Source organism: Molossus molossus, unplaced genomic scaffold (assembly GCF_014108415.1).
Source record: "Molossus molossus isolate mMolMol1 unplaced genomic scaffold, mMolMol1.p scaffold_m16_p_15, whole genome shotgun sequence".
NCBI classification, from domain to species: domain Eukaryota; kingdom Metazoa; phylum Chordata; class Mammalia; order Chiroptera; family Molossidae; genus Molossus; species Molossus molossus.
Genome location: NW_023425350.1, coordinates 13,956,583 through 13,982,310, shown reverse-complemented (window position 1 = coordinate 13,982,310; position 25,728 = coordinate 13,956,583). Strand labels below are relative to the sequence as shown.

The window sequence follows — 25,728 nt, the reverse complement described above, 5'->3', positions numbered from 1 at the left end:
AATTTTTTTTCATTTATCTTCTTGCTTTCAACTTAGATTTGCTTGTGTCTGATTTACTGTAAGCAGGAAAACTTAGTTTTACTTACCAAAGTAAATGGTAATGATTTAATGTAGATAGGATAATCACACACACAGAATAGATTTAAACTTTGAACTCAGAATTTTAGCTTCTCTTTTCTGCATAGTCTTTGATAGAGAAATACTGATGATATGCCAACTGCAAACAAAAGTAAAAGGGACATTCTTTGGTTTCATTTCTCCTTGAAGTACTTAAAAATATTTTAATTTTAGCCCAGTTTTGCTCAGTGGTTAAAGCATCAGCCTGCAGTTCAGAGAGACCCGGGTTCAGTTCCCGCTAAAGGCATGTACCTCGATTGCAGTTTGTCCCCGGCCCTGGTTGGGTTGTGCGGGTGGCAGTCACTCGATGTGTCCCTTTCACGTCGATGTTTCTCTCTTTCTCTTCTTCTCTCTCCCTCCCACTCTACCTGAACAAAAAATGGAAAAATGTCCTCAGGTGAGGATAAAAATTTTTTTTTTAATTTTATGCACACACACACACACACACACACTCACACACTCTTTTTTAATTAATTTTTTGAGAGAGAGAGAGTGCGAGAGAGAAACATCGATATGTTATTCCACTTATTTTTTTATTTTATTTTTTCTTTATTGAAATTAGAGAGAGTGGAAGGGAGAGGGAGAGAGAGAGAAACATTGATGAGAGAGAACATCTATTGGCTGCCTCCCGCATGCCCCTCACTGGGGATCAGGCCCACATCCTAGGCACATGCCCTGACTGGGAATTGAACCAGTGACCTCTTAGTGTATGGGTTGACGCTCAACCACTGAGCCAAACTGGCTGGGCTATTATTCCACTTATTTATGCATTCAATGGTTGATTCTTGTATGTGGCCTGGCTGAGGATTGAACCTGCAAACTTGGCTTATTGGGATGATGCTCTTACCAACTGACCTACCCAGCCAGGGCCTATATATATATTTTAATTTATTTTCCTTATTGGTTTTAGAGGAAGAGGGAGAGAGAGATAGAAACATCAATGAGAGAGAACATTGATTGGCCGCCTCCTGCATGTCCCCCACTGGGGATCGGTCCCACAACCTGGGCAGGTGTCCTGACCTGGAATCAAACCGGCAACCTCTTGATGCATGGGACAATGCTCAACCACTACACCGGATGGTTATATTCTTTAATTAAAAAAATGTTTGCTCTTGTATAATCTTGGACAGGCAGTGTACATTTATTAGTCCCTAAAGAGTTTACCTATTTCAATATGGTCCAGAAAGCGTTCACTTTATTTTAAATTCTTTTTCTTTTTAAACATTAAAAATTTATTTTTCATTTATAAATGACATTCAATATTATATTAGTTTTAGGTGTACAGCATAGTGGTATTTAAAAAATTTTATTTTGCATTCTGTGGGAGCTAAGTAGAAAAATACAGGAATTATAGTCTGTTCATTTTTTACCTCCTTTCTCATACTCATTGATATGTGAGATGAAACAGATCCATATCACTATAATGATATTTCTCAAGATGAGTATTGTCCTTTAATTATACTTCTAGACTTGATCTCCCTGTTATAATCTGTCTCTTGTACTTATTTAGTAAGTGAATAAGGTTTCTTTTTCTAGATAATATTTCTAAAAAATGTTAGTGTTAAAGTTTGACCTTTAACTGTAAGATAATTTTAACAGTTTGATTCAAATCTGAGAATGTAATACACTAGATTTCTCACATTTTCTCCACTCAGAAGGTCTTTATGTAAGTTGACTTCTTTCATGCAAAAAGACCTCAAGCGTTTTGGGGGAAGCGAAACACAGTTTTGCTTCCATTTAGGTACATTAGAGTGATATACTCCTTTTGAAAAAAATACTAAATACATTTTGACTAAAAAGCTTTTAAATAATGAATGCTAATAAAATTTACTGTTTCTGTTTTGGCAGAAAGATAATGTTTAGCATTTCACATTTTAAAAAGTTTTCTTTTTAAATTAATTAAATTATTTTTAAAATCCTCACCGGAGGATATTTTTCCATTTATCTTCAGATACAGTGGGAGGGAGAGAAAGAGAGAGAGAGAAACAGAGAGAGAAACAGAGATAAACATCGATGTGAGAGAAACATATCGATTGGTTGCCTCCTACACTACCCTGACTAGGGTTGGGGACAGAACTGCAACCGAGATATATGCCCTCCACTGTGCCCTCGACTGGAATCGAACCCTTGACTCTTTGGTCCGAGGGCCAATGCTCTAATTGCTGAGCCAAACCAGCCAGGACTTAAAAAGTTTTTTGAGTTAAATTTTCATTTAGGAATGTAACTGCTACACTGTTAGAATCTTCAGGTGTTTTATATGACTTGAAAAGAAAATGCCATTTGACCTATTAAATTCAACAGAATTGAATTTTAAGCAAAAGTTATAGCTAATACATTTTAGATTTTGAGATAGCATAAATATAAAAATCAAAATTTATTTGAAGGCTTTTGGTTGTTTTTATGTCATGAATCTAATAATCCTGATTTCTTTATTTTGTAATCTAAGTTCTTATGAGCATTAAAGTAAATTATTGAATTTCATAAAAAATAATTCCTTACAAATATTATTCATTTGGAGAAAAGTTGAATATGGATAAGAGTTAGTATCAGTTATGAAAAATAGTTAATCCTAAAGGACTTTGTAAAGACTGCTAAATTCTTTAAAGAAATGACTGTTGATTGGTAAAACGACTTTTCTTTTTAGAAATAGGTAATTGATGAAGAGAGAGGTAAAAGAAACTATAATTTCTAAGTTTTCATAAAAGATTTGAGATAGATTGTGTTTTCTTTTGGGGTTGAAATCTGGGTATGTATTTGGAGGCCCAAGTTCATCAATGTAATTATAATGAGTGATCATTTTTTATAAAATGAGTATTTTGTTTGGTAAAAAATATTTACAATATATTCTTTATCTTATATGTAAAAACTCAGAAATATATATGCTAATGTAGATAGATGTTGTCACTGACAAATATTTTGAGTATAGAATCCCATTTTACTGACTTCTGTCAGCTGACATTTATTTAGCCAGTATATATTTATTTAACTTAGAGGCCGGGTGTTGTTGTCGTAGGCAACCTGGGGAAAGTAGCATGCATTTGATGTCTTTAGAATATAGAAAGTCATACTTTAAGATACAAAATTAAATCTTTGATAAGACAAACTATAAACTTAAATGTATTATTTGTGAAAAATTTGTTTTGTGTTGAGATGATGAGTGAGTAATGAGGTTAGGTGAAATATAACCACCTATGTTAGACTGCTGAGGCAGATTGGAATTGAAGAGTGGCAGTGCTTAAGGGTTTCCACACTGAGACTTTTGTTGACTTGAGGTTTAAAACCCTCTAAATCATTAAATGCCTTGGATTTATGGGAAAGGGAGTATAAGTAATGATTTTTAAGTCTGGTATTGCATTGGTAGTTGCTACAGATAATTAAAGGTATAAAAAACTCTAATGTAATGATCATCTAATATAAAGTTATACTCTCTCCATTTAAAAAATTTAGGAAACAGCCCTGACCAGTTTGGTTCAGTGGTTAGAGTGTTGGCCTTCTGACCAAAGGGTCACAGGTTTGATTCCCGGTCAAGGGCATGTACCTAGGTTGCAGGTTCTATCCCCACCTCAGTCAAGGTTGTGTGGAAGGCAACTTATCAACATATGTCTCGAATCGATGTTTCTCTCTCTCCCTCCCTCCCTCCTTCCTCCTTCCACTCTCTGGAAGGAAAAATCAATGGAAAAATATCCTCAGATGAGGATTAATAACAGATTTAGGAAACAGATATAGGGAGATATTTCCTACCTAACCCTACTTTTAAAAAATAAGCAAAGACTTTATAGTTATAAAGTATTTATTGGTGGATTCATTTAAGCAGTGAACCCACCTGGTTACATTTTAAACGGTTAACTTTCAGGAACATTGATTCAAGAGACATTTTAGGCACATGATATTGTATAGGCAGACCAACCCATAAAATCCCAATATTCTCTCTTTATATACATAGTATTTAATATTGTCTTTTTTATAAATTTATTCTTTTTATAAAGAGAAATGATAGTGGTAAAATAATGACAATAATCTGTGATTGTAAAATAATTAGATTGAAGAACATGTGTCCTCCTCCCCCCATTAAACATCTCTCATTAGCAAAGAAATAAAAACCAAGTAAGCATTGTCTTCTTCAGAGGGACAAAAAGCTTATTGTGCTTTTGTCCCTAGTGATGTTGCTATTGTTCAGAAAAGTTACAGATTTCTTTTCTGTAATTTTAACCATTTGGTTTTGCATATAACTAAAATTCATTTGGAGCCAAGACTTGTGAATAAATTGATCAGACCGAGTTAATGTTATATTGGGTTCAAAGCTAAAGTATATTTATGAATAAAATTGATTTTTTTATTTGGTTTTAGGTGGATTTTAAGATTTATTCTAGAGAATTTCATATGTATAATCTTCTAAGGAATGTCCTGTTAATACATCAATTTCATTACTTTATAGTCAAATTCATGTGCCAAGAGAATTGTGTACTTGATTTTCAAAGGTGCTAAAAATGAAATACTTTCTAAGAGATAGAGTATATTAGAAAATGACAGTTTTGTTGTGTTCTGGGGAAGGAGGACTGAAGTTTTTATTTTTGTTTTTTTTTTGACATTCCGAAGACACATAGTTTGAGTTTTTGTATCTTTTAATCATCCTATTATCTTTATTAGGCAGGGATATTTATAATTAAGTTATAACATTTAAAATTTATGATTTAACAAAAAGAGTGCCAGAGTAACCAGAAACATTAGAATATTTTAGTTAAAAAATTGTACAAACCTCCCTGGTCAGTTTTCTCAGTGGATAGAGCATGTCCCCACAGACCCAGAGGATCTTGGGTTGGATTCCCTGTCAAGGGCACGTACCTGGTTCGATCCCCAGCCCTGGTTGGGGTCATGCGGGAGGCAACTAATCTATGTGTCTCTCTCACATTGATGTTTCTCTCTCTCTCCTTCCCTCCCTTCCACTCTGTCCAAAAATCAATGGAAAAATATCCTTGGGGGAGGATTAACAACAACAACAAAATTTCGTGCAAACCAAATGGATAGTAGAAGACAGTTATATGTATTTACTATTTTCTGAATCCCTCTTCTTTTTTTTTTATATTTGAAAATAATAATTGTTGCATTAAAAAAATGCTTCTCTAGTATAACAATTTAGTTTTTAAAGTTTCTAACTGTAGCAAGGCATATAGTGACTGTTTCCTTAAGTCTTCATGTTTTGATGACCATTCAGGTATGGTTGGCCCTCGTTTATTGTGGTTAATCAGTTCCAGACTCTACAGCAATAAATGAATTTCTGTGAAGTGGGATTCTTTATTTACTACACAGTTGTCCCTCGCCACTTCACGCTTCGACTTTCATGGCTTCACTCTCTCACGGTTTTTTCAAATCTCTCTTTTTTAACATTTCTCTTCCTCCACCCAAGAGGGAGAATTGACTGTTTTGGAAATTAGCTAAGTTTTTATTGTCAGTTTAGAATGTGTAATAAAATATTTGAAAGCATTATTAAATGGTATTGGTGTTCAAGTACTTTATTCTTCTTATAAATTACTGTTTGAATAAATTTGTCATTGTTTCAGTTTTATTTTTTCAACCAAATCAATAGTAAATGTCTGCAACAATCGCTACTAATGGCCTCAGTTAATTTATGGCACATTTAGGCTTAAACCTTTTCATTGGATTTTAGCTTACAGAGTTGAAGAGACAATAAGTTCTATTATTAAGTCTGTTCTTGTAGTAATGAAATGATTCAGTATATTTTATTAATTGATATATTATCAATGTTAGAGTAAAAGTCTTTACTCTTAAAAAAAAGTAATACTTTATTACTGACATTTTAAAGATTAAAATAATTCCACCAGTATTGCATTTCTTGCTTCTTTAAATAAATATTGATGTGTTTGAATATTAAATATAATTGTGTTCTAGGTTAACTTCTCAGCCTGGTGCTACATTACCAAATGGACATAGTAGCTTATGTGAGTATTCTATTATGAACTGGTTAGTATTGAATTTCTTATAATGTTATTAGAGTTAAAGCATTAAGTGGGGTAAATAAGAGTGGTTTACTAGTATGCATAGAATATGGTTGGTAGTGACTGGATTTCAGTCAGTAAATACATATGTAATTGTTAAGTGTTAAAAAATCAGTACAAGGGAAATAATTTAAATTATTAAGACAGATTGTAAGCATTTATAGAAATGTTAGATTATTGGATATTAAAGCCATTTAAAAGCTTATGTTAAACTTTCTGTAGTCTTTTAAAAGTAATGTTTTGATTTTCTTTTTATACTCTGTACTTTGAAATGGAACTCTCTCTCTTTTTATAGCCCTTCGAAGCCATCCCCTTCGAGGGGAAAAGAAGGGAGATGGAGACCTTTCTTGTATAAATGGTGACATGGAAGTCAGAAAAAGTTGTCGTTCCAGGAAAAACAGATTTGAAAGCGTGAACCAGAGTTTGTTATTTGATCAGCTAGTTAATAGGTATGAATGCTTATGCAGTAAGCAGTTTCATTTAATTATTTTATTTTTAAGCCAGTTATGTTTTTAAAAATAACTTAAGCACTGACTTAGTAATAAACACAATTACAACTTAATTTGAATTAACAGCAGTTAACAGTGATTGTCAGTTTCTAGTCAGTTTACTAGATTTAATACAATTTATGTAATAGCTAAAATTTTCTCATTGTTTTTAAGCTCTTGTGCATGGATGCTATAGAAAGTAATTTTATTTTGTCTTCATTATAGTTACTCAATATTTTCTCATTTAACATTTGTATCTTTGATAATTTTCAAACAACATTAAGTTTCATTATTAATATATAATTTTGCTTAGTTAAGATTTTGAATTGAAGGTCTTTATGAGTTTGGGTATGTGGGATGTAGCTAGAGAAACAGCTTAGCCTGGAGAAGGGAGAGCAATATAATCCCTGTTGATAGGAGAGGAAATTATATTCTTTAGTGATAATGTCAAATTTGAATATTAGTTATTATTTTTACTTTTTTACATTTTTCTATTACAGTTTACATTCAATATTATTTTGTGTTAGTTTCATTTGTACATTTGCTATATATTACTTAGACCAGTGTCTGGAAACAGTAAGTGTGTGAAAGGTGAAAAGTGCTAATGTCAGTGTTCTCTAATTTCTAGAAATTCCTGTTATATTATGTTATTGGCTTTAAACCTTTTACAGATCCTTTGTCCTATATAAGTCATGACACCATCTTCAAATAAAAATATTAAATTAGTTATTTTTTTTCAATGCCTTGGATCTGGTAGTCAATTATTTGTAGTGGTGTCATGGATTTAAATATTTGGAGCCTTATAAACAAAAGTTTTCTATTTTGTAAGTTTCATTTTAATAAATATATTAAGGTAGAAGATGTTTTGGTTCCATCATTTTTGAAGGCATTATATTCTGATGGATGCCAATTTAGAAAGGGATGTTACGTACAGTTACATATCAGAGATGATTTAATTATGTTTTGGCGAAGATCTCTTTTACGTGGATGACACAGTGTACTGTTCCACAATTGTCTAAACCCTAGTTTTATTATATGATTATAGTACTGCTGAAGCTGTACTGCAAGAAATGGACAACATTAACATCAGACGGAATCGTCGATCAGGAGAAGTGGAACGACTTAGAATGTGGACAGATACAGAATTTGTGAGTAAACTAACTTTAACAACCTTTGCAATTTTTAATTTCTATTAAAGAATAAAAAGGGAAGTGAACAACATTTGGATTTTCTTGGATTAACAGAATTGTTCCTTCTTCGTTTTTAGCTTGGGACTTTCTTGCTTTCTTGCTTCTTTTTTTAAAAAAAATTTTCTTTATTGATTTTAGAGAAAGAGGAAGTGAGAGGGAGAGAGAGATAGAAACATTAATGAGATGCCCTGGTCAGTTTGTCTCAGCGGCTAGAGTGCCAGCCTGTGGTCCAGAGAGACCCAGGTTCAGTCCCTCTAAGGGCATGTGCCTCGGTTGTAGTTTGTCCTCAGCCCTGGTTGGGTCATGCAGGAAGCAGCCACTCATGTGTCCCTTTCATGCTGAGGTTTCTCTCTCTCCCTCCCACTCTATCTGAACAAAAAATGAAAAAATGTCCTCGGGTGTGGATAAAAAAAAGAAAGGTTGATGAGAGAGAACATGGATTGGCCACCTCCTGCATGTCCCCCTGGGGATTAGACCCACAACCTGGGCATGTGTCCTGACCGGGAATCGAACCGGTAGCTTCTTGGCGCATGGGTCAGCATTCAACCACTGAGCTACACAGGCTGGACAGTCCTACCTTGTTTCAAGCTTCATTTCTTTTTTCTGTTTTTTAAATATCCTTTTTATTGATTTTTGAGAGAGGGAGGGAGGGAGGGAGGGGGGGGAGAGAGAGAGAGAGAGAGAGAGAGAGAGAGAGAGAGAAAAACATTGATTGGCTGCCTCCTGCACGCCCCCTACTGGGGATCGAGCCTGAAACCTGGGCATGTGCCCTGACCAGGAATTGAACTAGGACCTCTCAGTCCATGGGATGATGCTCAATCCACTGAGCTCAAACTTCATTTCAAATGTTGCCTCTCTTCCTCACCCTTATCAAGAGAAGGTCATCTCTTTGAATTCTACTGTGTACCTTTCTTTATGGCATTTAACTCTGTTTACTTTCTTTTATAGTTGCTTGCTATTTATTCCATTTTACTAGACTATAATTTGCTTGTGGGAGAAAGTATCCCATGGCCTTATAGCTTACAATTTTCAAATATTTTATACATTGTATTTATTTATTTTCTTGTCCCTTATATTTACTGAATTCAGGAAGCTTCATTTTTAAGAATCTGTGCCTTGTAAATAGATGCTCAATAAATTTTATTGAGTGGGTGTGTCTCATTGGGTTATAATATAGCCAGGAATAAATTCCATGTTAATATTTGACAAATTTCTTTCTTTAAAAGGAAAACATGGATATGTATTCAAGAGTGAAAAGGCGAAGAAAGTCACTGAGAAGAAATAGTTATGGGATACAAAATCATCATGAAGTCTCTACTGAAGGTGAAGAAGAAGGTTTGTAAAATACTTCATGAAATACTAGAAAGTTCAGGTGGAAGAAGAGAAAAATATGTACAAATAATATATATGTAATATTGCCACGTGGGTGATTTTTGACTATAGAGGTCTATATTTTGTATAATTTAGAATAATTTTTATTCAACCGGCATTCTGAGTTTTCATTTTCTGCATTGGAAAAATGCCTTTACTGTACTCTATACATTGTAATATAATGTATTTTATTAGTAGCTACTGGTAGTCCTTAAGTGACCTAATTTGGCATTTACCATGAGCTGATTTGCTTGTTAGGTCAGGCCTCTTTTGTATTTAGGTACCTTCCAATCAGAAGCCTTTATGCAAAGTCACCTTCTATCTATAGCTTCTAAATCTCTGATTATTTGGGTCCCAAATGTAGTTATGGACTGAGGAGTATACTAGTAAAGGGAGTTCTACTATTCTTTCTGATGCATGTCTGGGTTCTGTACTGAAGAACCCCAAATTTGTAGGGCTGGAGCTGGGAGCACGATGAAAGTACGTTTGCCCCAAGGATTATAAATTAATGACTGGTACATCTATAGGATTTAATTCTGTAGGAGTTAATCTTTATTGAAATGGGTTTTCAGGAGATTTGGTATATTATAAAATGCAGGGTACTTGTATTAACCTGGAAGTCTTACTAGTGCCCACTGTTCGAGTAGCTTAGATGGAGAAGAATAGGTTATTGCTCTTATTCTATAATCAATATATTATTAGCAAGTTACGAAGAGCTGATATTTCTAATGAAGGCACTTTATTGAACAAATATTATTATTGTTACAGCTTGCTTCCTTTGGAGAAAATCAGTATAGGTGAGACAGATTTATAATGTAATTTTTTTTCTTTTTATGAACTGAACACCTTTATGGAGTTTCCAAAGTAGATTTAACATGAATAGAATTTCTTCCCATAGTAAATAGTGTTATTGTGCAGGCATTTTTTTTTCAAAACATATTTTTTTGAACGTTTAGGAAACTTATTTGGGCACAAGTGATTAATAGTATTTAGCTAAGTAATATTTTATTTGCTGATTTTCTCTATAACCTAATAATAAAAAATTTAAAAACTTAGAATAAGCTTTCAGATGTCATGAGTAAAATGTAAAGTTCTTTGCATTTTAATCTCCTATTTCACTCAACATCACTGGCAATTAAAATTTTTTCCTGTGCCTTAATATGATTGTGTTAAATTGACAGTTCTTGTGGTTGAAAAATTCATTGTAAAGTATATTGCACTTGGGGACCTTAAGCCTAAAAATTTTCATTAGACTTCATTTTAAACTACAAATAGATGTCACATCATAGGTATAGCCAGTTTTTTAAAACCACTTTTTAAAAAGAAACTTTTAGTATTTATGTATAATTAATTTATTCTTTTATATATATAGCTAGGTTAATTATCATAAAGCAATCACGAATGTCAAGAAACAACCTACAGTATTATCAATACCCTGGAAGTCTGCCTTATGTTCCCACCCAATTCCTACCTGGATTTTCCTACCAAATGTAATTAATCCATGCTTACCTGTTATCAATAGGCCTAAAAACTGTTATAGTGCAATCAAAAATTGCTTTTGCTATAACATTAGTAATTATCTTGTGAACATATTTTTTTGAACTACCAACTTGTATTTGAATACTAACCTAATTCAGTGGTTAATTGGGCATTGAATGAAGTTTGCTGTAGTAAAATTCTGATTCATATGTAAATCAAGAGATGAAATATGATCATATTGATTTATTTAGCAGATAGCTATATTGATTATTTGTAGGAAAGGCATTTGCTTTTACATCTATCTAGGTTGATTTTTAATTATATTGATTTATGCTGTATCATAAAGTATTGATACTTTTAAATCTCACCTGTGCAGAAAGAGTAAAAGATAAAATGTAGCCCCTGGCCTATGTTACTTAGTCGGTTGAGCATTTTCCATTGCACTGAAAGACCGAAGGTTTGATTCCTGGTCAGGGCACATGCCCAGATTGCAGGCTTGATCTCCGGTCTAAGTGTGTGCGGGAGGCAGCCAAATAGTGTTTCTCTATCATATAGATGTTTCTCTCTTTTTCCCTCTCCCTCCTCTCTAAAAATTAATAAAAACATTTAAATATAAAAATAAAAAAGATAAAATGTAAATGTTCAGTTCTAGAATAGACCAATCCTGTGGATTAAAACAGTGCTTTTTTTCTTTTGTATGGGGGAAATTAGAATCTCAAGAGGAGGATGGAGATATAGAAGTTGAAGAGGCAGAAGGAGAAGAAAATGATAGACCATATAATTTGAGACAAAGAAAAACAGTGGATCGATACCAAGCACCTCCAATAGGTAGGAGACTCTTAATAACTTTTTTCTTTTTGTAGTTGAGTAGCTTATTCTGCCCCATCTCTTTAAAAAATTGGTGTTGCTGAATTTAAAAGAATGAAATCTCTTGTAGGTTTTATACATCTCTTCCTATATGTTCTTCTGTTTACATACACAATGGAAAGAAAATTGAAGTTGTAATATAGAATTACACAGAGCACGTACATTTTATTTAAAGAACCTTAAACTTCATAATAAATACTGTTCTTACTTTTTTATTACTTTATAGTTTATTGAACACTTTCATTTATAGCAGTTCTTTAGAGCAAGTATCTCTATGTTTCCATTGGTTGAGTAATTTAGTACAAAAGTGGTACACGGCTGCAGCTTGGCCAGTAAACATAGGGTTTCTGTTTTTGTTTTCTTTTGAAAAGAGAAATGCTTAAATCTAATAAATAATGAATTCCATAGGTACTCTTTTATTGACTTTTTTCAGCTTTTGGGAAATTCCATCACTATTGGTTCCTTTCAAATAAAAAAAAATTGAGATATGATTCACATATCATAAAATTCACCTTTTTTTGCTGGTTTTTAATATGTATAATTTATTGATATCTCGTGTATTCACAAGAGTGTGCAGTCATCACCACTAATTCTAGAACATTTTATTACTTCCACACTCCCCTCTCCCTCATCCCCAGTCCTTGGCAACTACTAATGTACTTTTTGTTTCTCTAGGTTTGCCTGTATATGACCTTTTGTGTTTAGCTTCTTTGACTTATTATCATGTTTTGAAGGAAGAACCTTGGTCTTTTTTTTTTTTTTTTGCATTTTTATCTTCAGATAAGCAGGAAGGAGAGAGAGAACGAGAGAGAGAAACATCAATGTGAGAGAGACACATCGAGTGGTTGCCACCCACACGACCCCAACTGGGCCAGGGATATACTGCAACCGAGGTATGTGCCCTTAGCAGGAACCAAACCTGGGACTCTCAGGTCCACGGGCTAATGCTCTAAACGCTGAGCCAAACCGGCCAGGGAGAACCTTGGTCTTTTTACTCACACTCTTCTTTTCTTTTCTTTTCTTTTTTTATCCTCACCCGAGGACATTTTTTGTTCAGGTAGAGTGGGAGGAAGAGAGAGGAAGAGAGAGAGAGAGACATTGATATGAAAGGGATACATCGAGTGGCTGCCACCCACATGACCGACAAACTCTTATTTTCTAAAACAACGATTGATTCTCTGAAAGGGATCTGTCAGAGTTATTGTATTAGAACCTTGCCCAAGTATGTAGATACTTCTCTACTCCAGTTAAGAGTCACTATCATAGATAGTCTTATTAATAGTGGGGGAAGTGTTTTGGGACATGAAAAAGACTGTGAGCCATTTTTCTAGATAAAAAATAATACTTATTGAGGTATAACTGAATTACAGTTCATTTCCATTACACATATTTAATGTGTATAATTTGGCAAGTTTGAAATACCTTAGGTATATCCCTGTGAGGCTTTCACCACAGTTAAGACAATGAACATGTTCATTGGACCCCAAAATTTCATCTTGTTTATAATCTACTTCTAATCTTTTTGTGCCTCCCCGCTTCTAATCCTCAGGCAGCCACTGATCTAATCTGCTTTCTTTCACTATAGATTAGTTTACGTTTCCTCAAATATTATATACAGTACATAGTACATCTTTTTTTTTTTTGTCTGACTTCTTTCGCTCAGCATAATTATTGTAAGACTCATCCATGTTGTTGAACATAACAGTAGTGTTCTTGTTATTAATGAGTAGCATTCCATTGTATGGGCATGTAACAGTTTGTTTATTGATGCATTTGTTTTATGGACATTGAGATTATTGACATTTCTAGTGTTGGCTATTATAAATAAAGTTATTCTGAACATTCATATGCAAATCATTGTTTAGACATGTTTTCATTTTTTTTTTTTTATAGTACCCAGTAGTGGAATGGCTAGGTTTTATGGTTAGGTAGGTATATGTTTATCTTTCTAAGAAATCACCAACTGTTTGTGATTGCGCCACTTACGCTTACTAAGATTATATGAGAATTTTAGTTGGTCCATATTTTTGCCAAAACTTGGTATGGTCAGTTTTAAAATTAATTTTAATATGTGTTTATTGTATTTTTATATTTCCCTATTAACTAATGATGTTGAGTGTCTTTTTATGTGATGGTTTGCCAGTGTTATCTCTGTTGCAGTGTCTGTTCAAATCTCTTACACATTTTTTTCAATTGAGTTATTTAGTTTCTTATTTTTGACTTTTGAGAGGTCCTCATGTGTTCTGGATATCACTTCTTTATCAGATATGTGATGCAAATACTTTCTAAGTCTATAACTTGTTTTTTTTTTATTCTCTTCATAGTGTCTTTCAAAGAGCAAAAATTATAGTTTTGAAGAACTCCAATTTATTAATTTTAAAAAATGGGTTCTACTTTTGGTGTTGTATCTGAGAAATCCTTGTTTAACCCATATATTTAATTTAATATCTTTTTAGAATGTTTATTTGCAACTTACACCACAAAGTTTTTATTTTTGTTGTGCACCTTCTAGACATTATTTGGAATATGAAGACATATGACCAGCTTCTATTCAGAAAGTTAACAGAAGTAATTTCTACCCCTTTAATACATCAACTTATCATTTTATTATTAGTTATTTCTGTTATCCTGTTTGTTTTTTTTTGTTTGTTTTTTTTAAAGTACCAGCTCATCAAAAAAAGAGGGAAAACACTCTGTTTGATATTCACAGATCTCCAGCAAGAAGAAGTCATATCAGGTATGTTTTGTTGGTTTTTGAAAGGAAGAAATATTTACATCTGTCATTTAGATATATTTTAAAAATAATACATAACATTATGCCTAGTAATTACAATATAGGTATTGATGGTGTAAATGATAATGCCATTGAGGGACTAAATAGAATCTTTCTTTTTAAAAAATTTTTATTGTTAATCCTCACCTGAGGATGTTTTTCCATTGCTTTTTAGATTGAATGGAAGGGAGGGAAGTGGGGGAGGAGAGAGAGACATCAATGTGAGGGAGACACATCGATTGGTTGCCTCCTACATGACCCCAACTGGGGCTGGGGGTCGAACCTGTAACCCAGGTACGTACCTTTGACCAGAAATTGAACCCTTGACCCTTTGGCCAGGGCTCTTTTTATTTAAAAAAAAATTTTTTTTTAATCCTCACCCAAGGATATTTTTGTATTTATCTTCAGAGAGAGAGGGAGGGAGGGAGAAAGAGGGAGAGAAGGAGAGATAGGGAAACATCTACGTGAGGGAGACACATCGACTGACTGCCTTCTGCACAACTCCGACCAGGGCTGGGGACGAACCACAACGTAGGTACATATCCTTGACCAAAATCGAACCTGCAACTCATTGGTCTGTGGGCTGATGCTCTAACTGCTGAGATAAACTGGCCAGGGCTCAAATTTTTTTTCTCTTTATTGATTTTTAGAGAGAAAGGAAGAGAGAAGGAGAGAGGTAGAAACATCGATGAGAGAGAACATCGTTTGGGATGCATCCTTCATGCCCCTCACTGGGGATTTGGCCCACAACCTGGGCATGTGCCCTGACTGGGAATCGAACTAGTGCCCTCTTGGTACATGGGTTGATGCTCAACCACTGAGCCACACCAGCTGGGCTCAAAAATTTTTTTTTAAATGAACATGGAAAGCTTTTTTCCTAGCCTTAGTAGTCTCTCATTTTCTCATGGTGACATTGTTATCAGTTTGGATGTCCTTCGAGAATATGTTCATATATACATATCTATGTGTATATATGCAAATACACCTATCGATTGTTACCCCATAAAATGTACTGTGTAGCCTGGCCAGCGTGGCTCAAGGATTGAGTGTTGTTTCATGGACTGAGAGGTCCTGGTCCGATTCCCAGTCAGGGCATATGCCAGGGTTGTGAGCTCGATCCCTAGTAGAGGGCTCGCAGGAGGCAACTGATTGCTGTGTCTCTGCCACATCAGTGTTTCTGTCTCTCTCTCCATTCCTCTCTCTCTAAAAAAAAAACCAATAAAAACATATTAAAAAATGGTCTGTGTACATTGCCCTACACCTTGTGTTTTTCACTTAATTCATTTTAACAGTCTTTTCAGTATAGTGGAAGTTCACATTTATGTTATAGTTGTATAATATTACATTTGTTATATTGTAATTCTAAAACTAGTCTTTTATTGAGAGTCAGGTTGTTATCAGTCTTTTGCTATTGTAAAATGTGATGGTCCGGCCAGTGTGGCTCAGTGGTTGAGCATTGACCTATGCAGCAAGAGGTCGCTGGGTCAATTCCCGGTCAGGACACATGCCTAGGATTTGTGGGCCAAATCCCCAGTGAGGGGCATGCAGGAGGCGGCCGGCCAGTCTATGTTCTTTCTTATCGATGTTTCTACTCTTTCTTCCTCTCACTTCCTCTCACTTCCTCTCTCTCTCTCAAATCAATAAAGGAAAAAAAAATAATGTAAAGAATGTGCTTGCATAATTGTCATTGTACATGTATACTTGTGCTTTTCTAAACTACCCTATTTAAAAAATTATGGGCCCCCTATTCTCTTCCTCCTCCTCCTCTTTTGCTCTGTGGAACTTACTATGTTTATACTTATTAGATGTGTACTGCATGAGTGCAAGGAGCTTAACTATTTTTGAATGAATGGATGAGTGTATGTATTTTCTATTAAGCTAATTGTAGATATGATGCTTACAATGTGTTTTTAAAAGCCATTTGCTGCTGTTATGATTTTAAAGATTTACTCTCTTTAAATAGGAGAAAGAAGCATGCTATTCATAGTAGTGACACAACTTCTTCTGATGAAGAACGTTTTGAAAGAAGAAAATCAAAAAGCATGGCAAGAGCAAGAAATAGGTTAGTAAATTTATTAATTGTTTTTTCCTTATAGAGAAAAGGAAGAACGGTTTTTATATTTTGAATGGGATTCTTATCCGTACTAGCATTTTGCTAACACTGGTACTCAACACATATTTTAGACTAGAGTAATGCGCCGAGTTGGTTTTTACTTAGTAATTCTTAGAGGAGACATCTGACCTTGGATTATTTACAGTGTAAATATTCAGTAAAATGATGTGTGGAAGGTAAAGGAAGAAGAGCCACTGGGAAGAGGCCAGCCTCTATGGCAATATCTTTCTCCATACCTTTTCCTCTATCCCAAATTCATTCAGTGAGGCTGATTTTATTTTATTTATTATTATTGTTTAAAAAATATGTTTTTATTGATTTTTTAGGGAGAGAGAGATAAAAACATCAATGTGAGAGAGAACATTGATTGGCTGCCTCCTGTATATCCCCTACTGGAAGTTGAGCCTACAACCCCAGCATGTGGAGAATTGGACTGGGACCTCTCAGTGCATGGGGTGATGCTCAATCCACTGAGCCACACCAGCTGGACATCAGTGAGGCTGATTTTTAGATGCATATAATGATTGTAGCACTCAGAGTAAGATTTGGCTTCTAATAGAATTACGCCAGGAACCCTTGGATTTTTATTGGAAAATGTGTTTTGGTTTTGGTCAAATGAATGCTTCTGGTGGTCTTTGTCTAACTATGGTAGATAAATGATTACTACATGGCTTCCTAAAACTTTGAAAGTTTTCACTGAGAGAGAGAATCAGTATTTTGTCTAGTAAATAATTAAAGCTTCAAATTATAATTTATTCTTTAAAAATTGAGTTAATTTTATAGCTTATATTTATGGTACTAAAGATAGATTATATTTTGAAAATTTACATTTGGTAAAACATTTCTATAATTTGGTGTTACATATTTGTTGTAGAAATACCAAGTTTTTATTTAGCAGGTCTTCGAAACAAGTTTGGAGTTGTGTGGACTTTATACAGACAAAAATTCCTTATGTAGATGATGGAAAGAAAATGTAAGAGAAAAATCTAAGTTTAAATAAAGGAATGCCTATTTAATCTGAACTATTCTGATACTTGCTTTGGAAATATATATATTTATTTTGTTGTTGTTGTTGTACTTAACCTCACCCGAGGATATTTTTCTATTCTTACATAGAATGAAAGGGAGGGACGGAGGGAGGACGAGAAAAAGAGAGAGAGAGTCATCAATGTGAGAGAGACACATCAATTGTTGCCCTCCGCATGACCCAGCCCGGGGCTGAGGATCAAACCTACAACCCAGTGTGTGCCCTTGACCAGAAATTGAACCCATGACCCTTTGGTCCTTGGGCCACTGCTCTAACTGCTGAGGCAAACCTAGCAGGGCTGGAAATATATTTTTAAGAGAAGGTAACACTCAGAAATGTTATTAAAGTTACATTCATTATAGAAGCTATACTCTTTTGGGGCTTTTTGTCATTTTTTTGGTGTTTACCCAAGGTTAAAAGAGGAAGTAGATGATATTTTCTTAGGGATAATAAAAATTAAATAATACAGTATAGGATTTTAGGTAGCTAAAGATAAATTTTTAAGTAGTTACACAAAAGATTAAGCTTAGTTCTCATAATGTGGTCTAAACTTGGTTTCCTTTGCGGAAAGGGGAAAGAAATTTCTTCAGTCATATAAACTGAGTGGACATATTCATATAATATCAGGATAAATTTAAATATAACAAAGCTTGAGTTCATTTATGCCATATATTACAGTACATATATAGTCCATCTATTATTTTATTTTATACTTGTATAATATGGACTATCAGGTAGGTTAAGCTTTCTAAGTTGGAATAGATTGATTGCCTTTTTTGGACAGATAGATTATTGAGGTTGTTTGCTTTATCTAGTGAATAAATTTATTTTTGGCCTGTTGATAAAATTTAGAAAAAGTAGTTTAAAAATATGGAATCTTTCCTGGCTGATTTTGTCTCAGCGGTTAGAGTGTTGGCCCTCGGACCAGGTAGTCCCACGTTTGGTTCCCGCTGAGGGCACGTTCCTCAGTTGCAGTTTGTCCCTGGCCCTGGTTGGGGTTGTTTGGGTGGCAACCACTTTATGTGTCTCTCTCACTTTGGTGTTTCTCTCTCTCTCTCTCCCTCCCACTCTATCTGAAGATAAATGCAAAAATGTCCTCGGGTGAGGATTAAAAAAAAAAAGAAGATATGGAATCTGCCCTGGCCAGTTTGGCTTGATGGTTAGAGTGTCTGCTCTTGTACCAAAGGGTCTCAGGTGTGATTCTTGGTCAAGGGCACATACTTTGGTTGCAGGTTCGATCCCCAGTCCTGGTTGGGGTCATGCGAGAGGCAACCAATCCATGTTTCTTTCTCACATCGGTTTTTCTTTCTCCCTCTCTCCCTCTGTCCCTTCTGTTCCATCTAAAGTAAATAAATAAATGTGCCTTTATGTTTTTAAAAAAATATGAACTCTTTTTTTTAAATTAATTTTTGTTACAGATGTTTCTCCCTCCCCACTGATTCCCCCCTCCCCCGCCCTCCCTGCCCTGTTCCCAGCTTTGTTGTCCATGTCCATTGTTCATGCATACATGCATATAAGTTCTGTGGTTTATTTCTCCCCCATCACCCTCTCTTCTGGGGATTGTCAGTCTGTACCCCACTTCCACGTCTCTGGGACTACCCCATTCCTCAGACTGTTATGTTCATTAAAAATATGGACTCTTTTGATGTTATTTTCTGGTTTATGATAAAAGAGAATGGTGAAAATGTGTCAAATATTTAAACTTCTTTAACATTAAAAATGTGAAACTTGAATTTTTATGAATTTTAGATGTTTGCCTATGAATTTAAGAACAGAAGATTTAGCTAGTGGTATTCTTCGAGAACGTGTCAAAGTGGGTGCAAGCTTGGCCGATGTTGATCCAATGAACATTGATAAATCGGTAAGTTTTGTAAATGTTTTTCTAGAAGTACTTTGTTTCTAAAGCAACACACAATAAAAGCAGAAAAATCTAGATATCATCATTATTAGTGCTTTGATGTATATATTTGGAACCTAGCACTCTGTCACATATGATGTTATTTTTTTTCTTTTTCTGTTTTAATATTGCTGGAGTATATAATGAAAAATGGTTAGGAATTGAGTCTGAGCCCCATAAACCATGATAATGCAGTGGGGTATTGTTGAAGCTGTTGCTTAGGTTTCAAGATCAGATTTGCATGTTAGATTATTTTGTCTGTGATGTAGTTGATTTGAGGGCAGCAAGGCTGGTGTTAAGGAGACTGTTTCAGATATAGTTGTAATCTAGTAATCTGGAGTAATGGTCACGGTAGAAAGAAAGTAGGGTAATGATGGAAAGAAGAGCATATGGATTTGACAGAATTGAGGAGAGAATTTGGTATGACAAAATTTGATGAATTAATTGCTTTTGAGGAATGAGGGAGAGAAACAACTTGAAGGTATTACCCAGGTTTCTAGCTTACGCAACTGGGTGCAATGATGGATGGCTTCATTCTCTGAGGTAGGGAGCATAATAGAAGAAATATATATTTGAGATATAAAGATGATTTAGTTAGTTGTAGACATGTTTAGGTATCTGGCACATCACAAATTGAAGTAACTTGTAGGAAATTGGTTATTTAGTTTGGCATTAAGGAGAAATACCTGGGCTAGAACTTCAGATATAGGCTACCCATATAAAGATAGTGAGGTCACTGTGGAAAATAGATACTAGCACCCGGGAAAGTATATGGCGTGAAAAGAGAGACAAGACTTAGAGGGCACGGTAGATTCTTACTGTTAGTAGAATCTTTTTTGAGAGGATACTTGGGAATAAGGTTATTGCATACCTAAGAACATATTTTATTATATTAATCTTTGTTCCCATAAACCTTTCTAGTCAACATAATTTAACTGATTCTCATGTGATAGACTTGTTATCAAATAGGGTTGTGTATATATTTGAAAATGAAATGTTAGCTACATCCAATCTGAAGTAAAAGGAGAAAATCTTAATTTTATTAGTGAGGACCTAAGGAAATTCCGGAATCTCATGTCTAATAGTTTACATTCTTAGAGGACTGTACTTAATGATCTTTGCTTATTTGGTTTACCAGCACCTTACTGTCTTGAATCTAGTTAATTTTAGGCATCTCTGCCAGTTAATTAGAGTAACTTATTTCTTTAAAGTTTGATATCAAGTGCAAGAAAATTTAATTACTTTCATTTAATTATATATTTATTTATTTATTTATTTTTTAAAATATGGAATACTTGCCCTGGCCGGTTTGGCTCAGCGGTTGCAGCATCGGCCTGCGGACCAGAGAGTCCCAGGTTCGGTTTCCACTAAGGGAATGTACTAGGAAAAAAAAAATGAAATGCTTCATGAATTTGCATGTCATCCTTGCACAGGGGCCATGCCAATCTTCTCTGATCGTTCCAATTTTAGTATATGTGCTGCCGAAGCAAGCACTTAGCTACTTTTAGGATGTTTGTAATTTAGACTCTCTTATTTTTCTAGATTACTTAAGTGTTGTCTATCATAGTAATATATTAATTTTAAAACATTTTGAAGTACCATAACAGAATAAAAAAAACAGGGAAAGAAATTTCCCAGAACCCAATGGTCAGAGGCAATCACTGTTAACATTTTGTCATTATCTTCTTTAAGCACTTTATTCTGTACAGTTGTTTTTTTATCCTCACCCGAGGACATTTTTCCATTTTTTTGTTCAGATAGAGTGGGAGGGAAAGAGAGGAAGAGAGAGAGAAACATCGATGTGAAAGGGACACATCCAGTGGCTGCCACCCACACAACCCAACCAGGGCGGGGGACAGAATGCAACCGAGGTACGTGTCCTTAGTGGGAACCGAACCCGGGTTTCTCGAGACCGCAGGCTGACGCTCTAACTGCTGAGCCAAACTGGCCAGGGCCTGTACAGTTTTTGAATTTACAAATTGTTTTAGATATTTAAACTGTTAGGGGTGGGAGTAATCTCTGTTGTTTATTGTGATAGATCAGTGTTTCTCAAACTATTTTTTATTGTTGTTCCCAAAGGAAAATAAATTTCTTTTTTTTCTAGATAAATTAGTATTAAAGACTAAAATTTTTGTCAGGTGAAGTTGAGCTTTGGAGGGTTACACACCATTGTAATAGCAAAGATTTTTTTTTTTTTAATCCTCACCAGAGGATATTTTCACATTAATCGTCAGACAGAGCTGGAGGGAGAGAGGGAGTAAGAGAGAGAGAGAAACATCAGTGTGAGGGAGACACATCAATGGTTGCCACTTGCACAACCCCAACCAGGGCCGGGGATGAACCGCAACCTAGTTACGTGCCCTTGGCCAAAATCGAACCCAGGACTCTTTAATTCTCGGCGACACGTTCTTACCGCTCAGCCATATCGGCCAGGGCAGCAAAGATTTTTTTTTACCTTGCTCCCGGACCAATTTTTACCCCCTTGGGGGTGATATTGCCCCTGCTGAGAATGCATGTGATAGATGATATCTTGAAAGGCATGTAAATTATTAGAGCGTATATACAACATAACGTCTCCTATAGATAACCATTAAAATGTTAGATTGGGCATTAATCTTGAACCTTAGTTGCCAGGAGATTAAAGAATGATGGCTTTATTTGGCTGGACTGAAATGTACATTTGAGTTTTACTGCCAACTTTATTTTTCTACACTTATTTTAAAGGTGTACTTTTTAAAAACTTTATGTTCAACAATTCCTGCTGAGATATTTATTTCTGAATCATAAAACTATCTTGTATATTTAAAAAATCTATAAACAGTTAAAATTACTTTATGTTAAACTTTCCCCCTTCTTTCCAAGGTACGGTTTGATAGCATAGGTGGATTGAGTCATCATATTCATGCACTAAAGGAAATGGTAGTATTTCCATTATTATATCCAGAAATTTTTGAAAAATTTAAAATTCAGCCTCCAAGGTAAGTATTTTTATTACTGTTAATTTATCAAATTTCAATTAGTAAATGATTATAAATACGAATATTTCATATGTATTTATTTGATGTGTTCTAGCAGTGAGAATTAGGAAAGAAATTTTGTATTTTAGGGCTCTAAGGCTGTGGTACTATGTTCTTGAAGTTTACATTTCAGCATTTAAGGGTCAGGCACAAGAACAGGTGTGGAATATACATGTGGATTGCGCAAATAGATTTTCCTTAATTTAGCTTTCTAATAGCATTGAATTTGATGCTCTATGTTTTTTAATCTTTGGAAGTACAATTTCAATGAAGTGTGTCTTTGACTTAATGATGGGGTATTTTTGAAATGGTAAACTTGATAATTTTTTTGACCATTTTAACTGTTTGATTATGAGGTGGTAAGCTAGTTAAATATTAGAAAAGGCTAAGAAATTATGTTAAAGGAAATTGGGCAGAATAAAATATTCTGAAGATATACATTTATAGCCTGTTAGATTTAAACTGCTAAATGTTCCTTTTCATTTAGTAGGAGGTACTTTTTATTCAGATTTGGTTCTAATTTATTTTTTGTGTTTAAGGATATAGAAAATCTTCTATTAAAGAGTCATATTCTATTTGACTGGTTTAAAAGTTAGCCTGTAATTCTACAGTGGCTTTTAAAAATTGTAATAGCAACTTACTTGTTTTTTATATGATGTAAATTGAATTTTAAAAATAATTATTACTTTTAGTATAGCCTTGCGAGAAAATTAAACAAAACAGAGTTATAAGGAGAAAATGTCATATGCAGAAAGTAATTCTACTTTAAAAAAAGTTTTGTTTTGTTTTTTGTTTATTGAGAGAGAGAGAAGAAGGGAGAGGGGGAGAGATAGAAACATTGATGAGAGAGAACATCGATTGGCTGCACCTCCGGCATGCCCCCACTGGGCATCTGGCCCACAACCTGGGCATGTGCCCTGACCAGAAATCAAACCGGCGACCTCTTGGTGCATGGCTTGACGCTCAATCACTGAGCTACACCTGCTGGGCAGTAGTTCTGTTCTTTAGGGATGAACAATTTTGTATATTCTTTACCGGTTTCTTTTATACATCTGTGCATATATTGAATTTATGTTTTGCCTATATTATGCACATGTAAACATTTAATATGAGTGAGATTATTCAACAATATTCTTACATAACTTTATTACTTTATAATATATTCTAGATACCTGCCATTTTAATAATGTATATATTATTATTTTGACACCACTTTAGTGTTTTATTTTATAGATTATAACAGTGTATCTGTTCCTTATTAATAGGTAGCACTTACTTTTTTCTAGTTTTTCACAATTAGAAACTACTGTTGAACATCCATTTAAAAATTAAAAAATAAAAAATAAAAAAATTTTAATAACATTCTTTTGAGTATTTCTGTATGATACATTCTAAGATGTGAAATTGCTGGGTCATAGGGAAAGCACATTAAAAATGTTGATATATCTTGTCAAATTATTCTCTACTCTGATTTAACTCTCTTTTTTTGCCCACCAAAGCTTGGTGCTTTGAGAACATCCTTGAGGACTCTCAGCAAAGTCTATATACTACAAAAGCTTTGTTAGTGTCTAATAATGATAATATACATTAATACAAAATTATATGGGAGATATATATTTTTATATTGGTTATTATAGTGGTGGTGATAACATTAACTTACTTTTATTAATTTTTATTTCCCTAGGGGCTGTTTGTTTTATGGCCCTCCTGGCACAGGTAAAACCTTGGTCGCCAGAGCATTAGCTAATGAGTGCAGTCAAGGAGACAAAAAGGTGGCTTTTTTTATGCGAAAAGGAGCAGACTGTCTGAGCAAATGGGTTGGTGAATCAGAACGGCAACTTAGGCTTCTTTTTGATCAGGTAAATGAAACCAGCTAATAGGAGAATATCTTCATTAACATAGTTAAAGCACTTAGTCTGTAAATGCATACTGTTCACAGGGAGGCATGTTTTCCAATCAGTATGTTAAATTTAGAATTAACCTGAATTTGAATGACTTGGAGGTTTTTAATAGAAGTTCCACTAGTACTAGTTTAAGCTGATTCAAAACACATTTATCAAGGTGGCTACTAGGCACATAATACCATGTTAGATGCTTTTGGAAAATCTGGTTACAACATATTTATTAGATTATAATCTAATTGAAGAAATAGAACAAGCATAAAAAGTTAACATGAAATCTCACAGAGCAGTAAATTATTTTTATCAGTCGTAAATATGGTGCTGCAAGAATCCAGTAATAAATGAATGCTTTTAAAAGAATAAGTGAGCCCTGGCTGTTGTGGCTCGGTTGGTTGGAACTTTGTCCTGTTCACTGAGGGATAGCGGGTTTGATTCTGGTCAGGACGTGTGTGGGAGGTGACTGATGTTTCTCTCTCTCTACCTTCTCTAAAAATCAATAAAATTTATTAAAAAATAAATAAAAGAATAAAGTGGGTGAATATTGTGTAGGCTGTCTTTACTGTTTATACATGTTACTTAAAAATATTATTCCTAATACTTATAAAAAAATAGTCCTGCTATAAGTTCATTTTGTTTTGTTTGAGCTAGTGAATGAAGTCATTCATATTTGGCAATGCAATTTATATTTTATTGTGTCTAAGGAAATTCACATGAAATAAAAACAATATTTTCACTAAGCATTCGTTGAGCATCCATTATTGAGTTGTGTGTCAAAGTCCTTTGTAATTAGTAAAACACTTCAAATATTACTTTTAGTTATTAGCATTAAAAACTGATGTGTTTAAATAATGGATTTAGAAAGTATATATAGTAAAATTCTTATCTTCATGGTGCTCAGTGTTCATTGGGAAGTCAAACATTTAAAGTCTGTATGATTCAAAATACTTTAATAATAATTGAGATTTATGAATATAAAATAACATTGGTGGATGATGAAAGAATTAACTTGAAAATGCTGACATTGTTCAATGACTTAATTAAAAATTTTTTTTTATCCTCCCCGAAGGATATTTTTTCCCATTGATTTCAGAGAGAGTGGAAGGGCGGGAGGCAGGGAGAGAGAGAGAGAGAAACATCAATGTGAGAGAGACATATCGATTGGTTGCCTCCTGCCCAGGGATCAAACCTGCAACCCAGGTCTTGCCCTTGACTTGGAATTGAACCTGTGACACAGACCAATGCACTAATTGCTGAGCCCAACTGACCAGGACTATGCTGCTTTTTAAATGTAAATTTACTTCGTATTTCATCGTTTTCTTTGTGGGTAAGAGTAGTGGAAATGTTTGCTTTCTCTTGTAAAAAAAAATTAAAAAAAAAATGGCTGACAGTTATTGTCTTTTTAAATGAAAGCATCTACATTCCTAAATTAAGCACGTGATCTATGTAATAAATGAAATGAAAGTGGTATAATATG

General features: G+C 34.3%; 1 protein-coding gene and 1 non-coding gene across 15 annotated transcripts in view; one reads left to right on the top strand and one right to left on the bottom strand.

Moving 5' to 3' along the window:
• Positions 1–25,728, top strand: part of ATAD2B (ATPase family AAA domain containing 2B) — a 135,466-nt gene that overhangs the window by 23,315 nt on the left and 86,423 nt on the right. For 5 of the 14 annotated variants that reach the window (XM_036263610.1, XM_036263608.1, XM_036263607.1 and 2 more), the window contains exons 3-13: positions 6,025–6,074; positions 6,427–6,580; positions 7,665–7,767; positions 9,036–9,144; positions 11,371–11,487; positions 14,188–14,263; positions 16,263–16,361; positions 17,287–17,385; positions 19,189–19,300; positions 22,199–22,314; positions 24,038–24,212. In XM_036263610.1, the coding sequence (XP_036119503.1) occupies positions 6,025–6,074; positions 6,427–6,580; positions 7,665–7,767; positions 9,036–9,144; positions 11,371–11,487; positions 14,188–14,263; positions 16,263–16,361; positions 17,287–17,385; positions 19,189–19,300; positions 22,199–22,314; positions 24,038–24,212 (1,210 nt within the window). Of the gene's footprint in view, positions 1–6,024; positions 6,097–6,426; positions 6,581–7,664; positions 7,768–9,035; positions 9,145–11,370; positions 11,488–13,431; positions 13,455–14,187; positions 14,264–16,262; positions 16,362–17,286; positions 17,386–19,188; positions 19,301–22,198; positions 22,315–24,037; positions 24,213–25,728 lie in introns of those variants that run through there. The other 9 variants (XM_036263616.1, XM_036263614.1, XM_036263615.1 and 6 more) reach the window with 7 other exon arrangements.
• On the bottom strand, positions 20,725–20,830 carry LOC118631349. Its single transcript, XR_004959819.1, has one exon. It is a non-coding gene; the product is annotated as a U6 spliceosomal RNA (small nuclear RNA).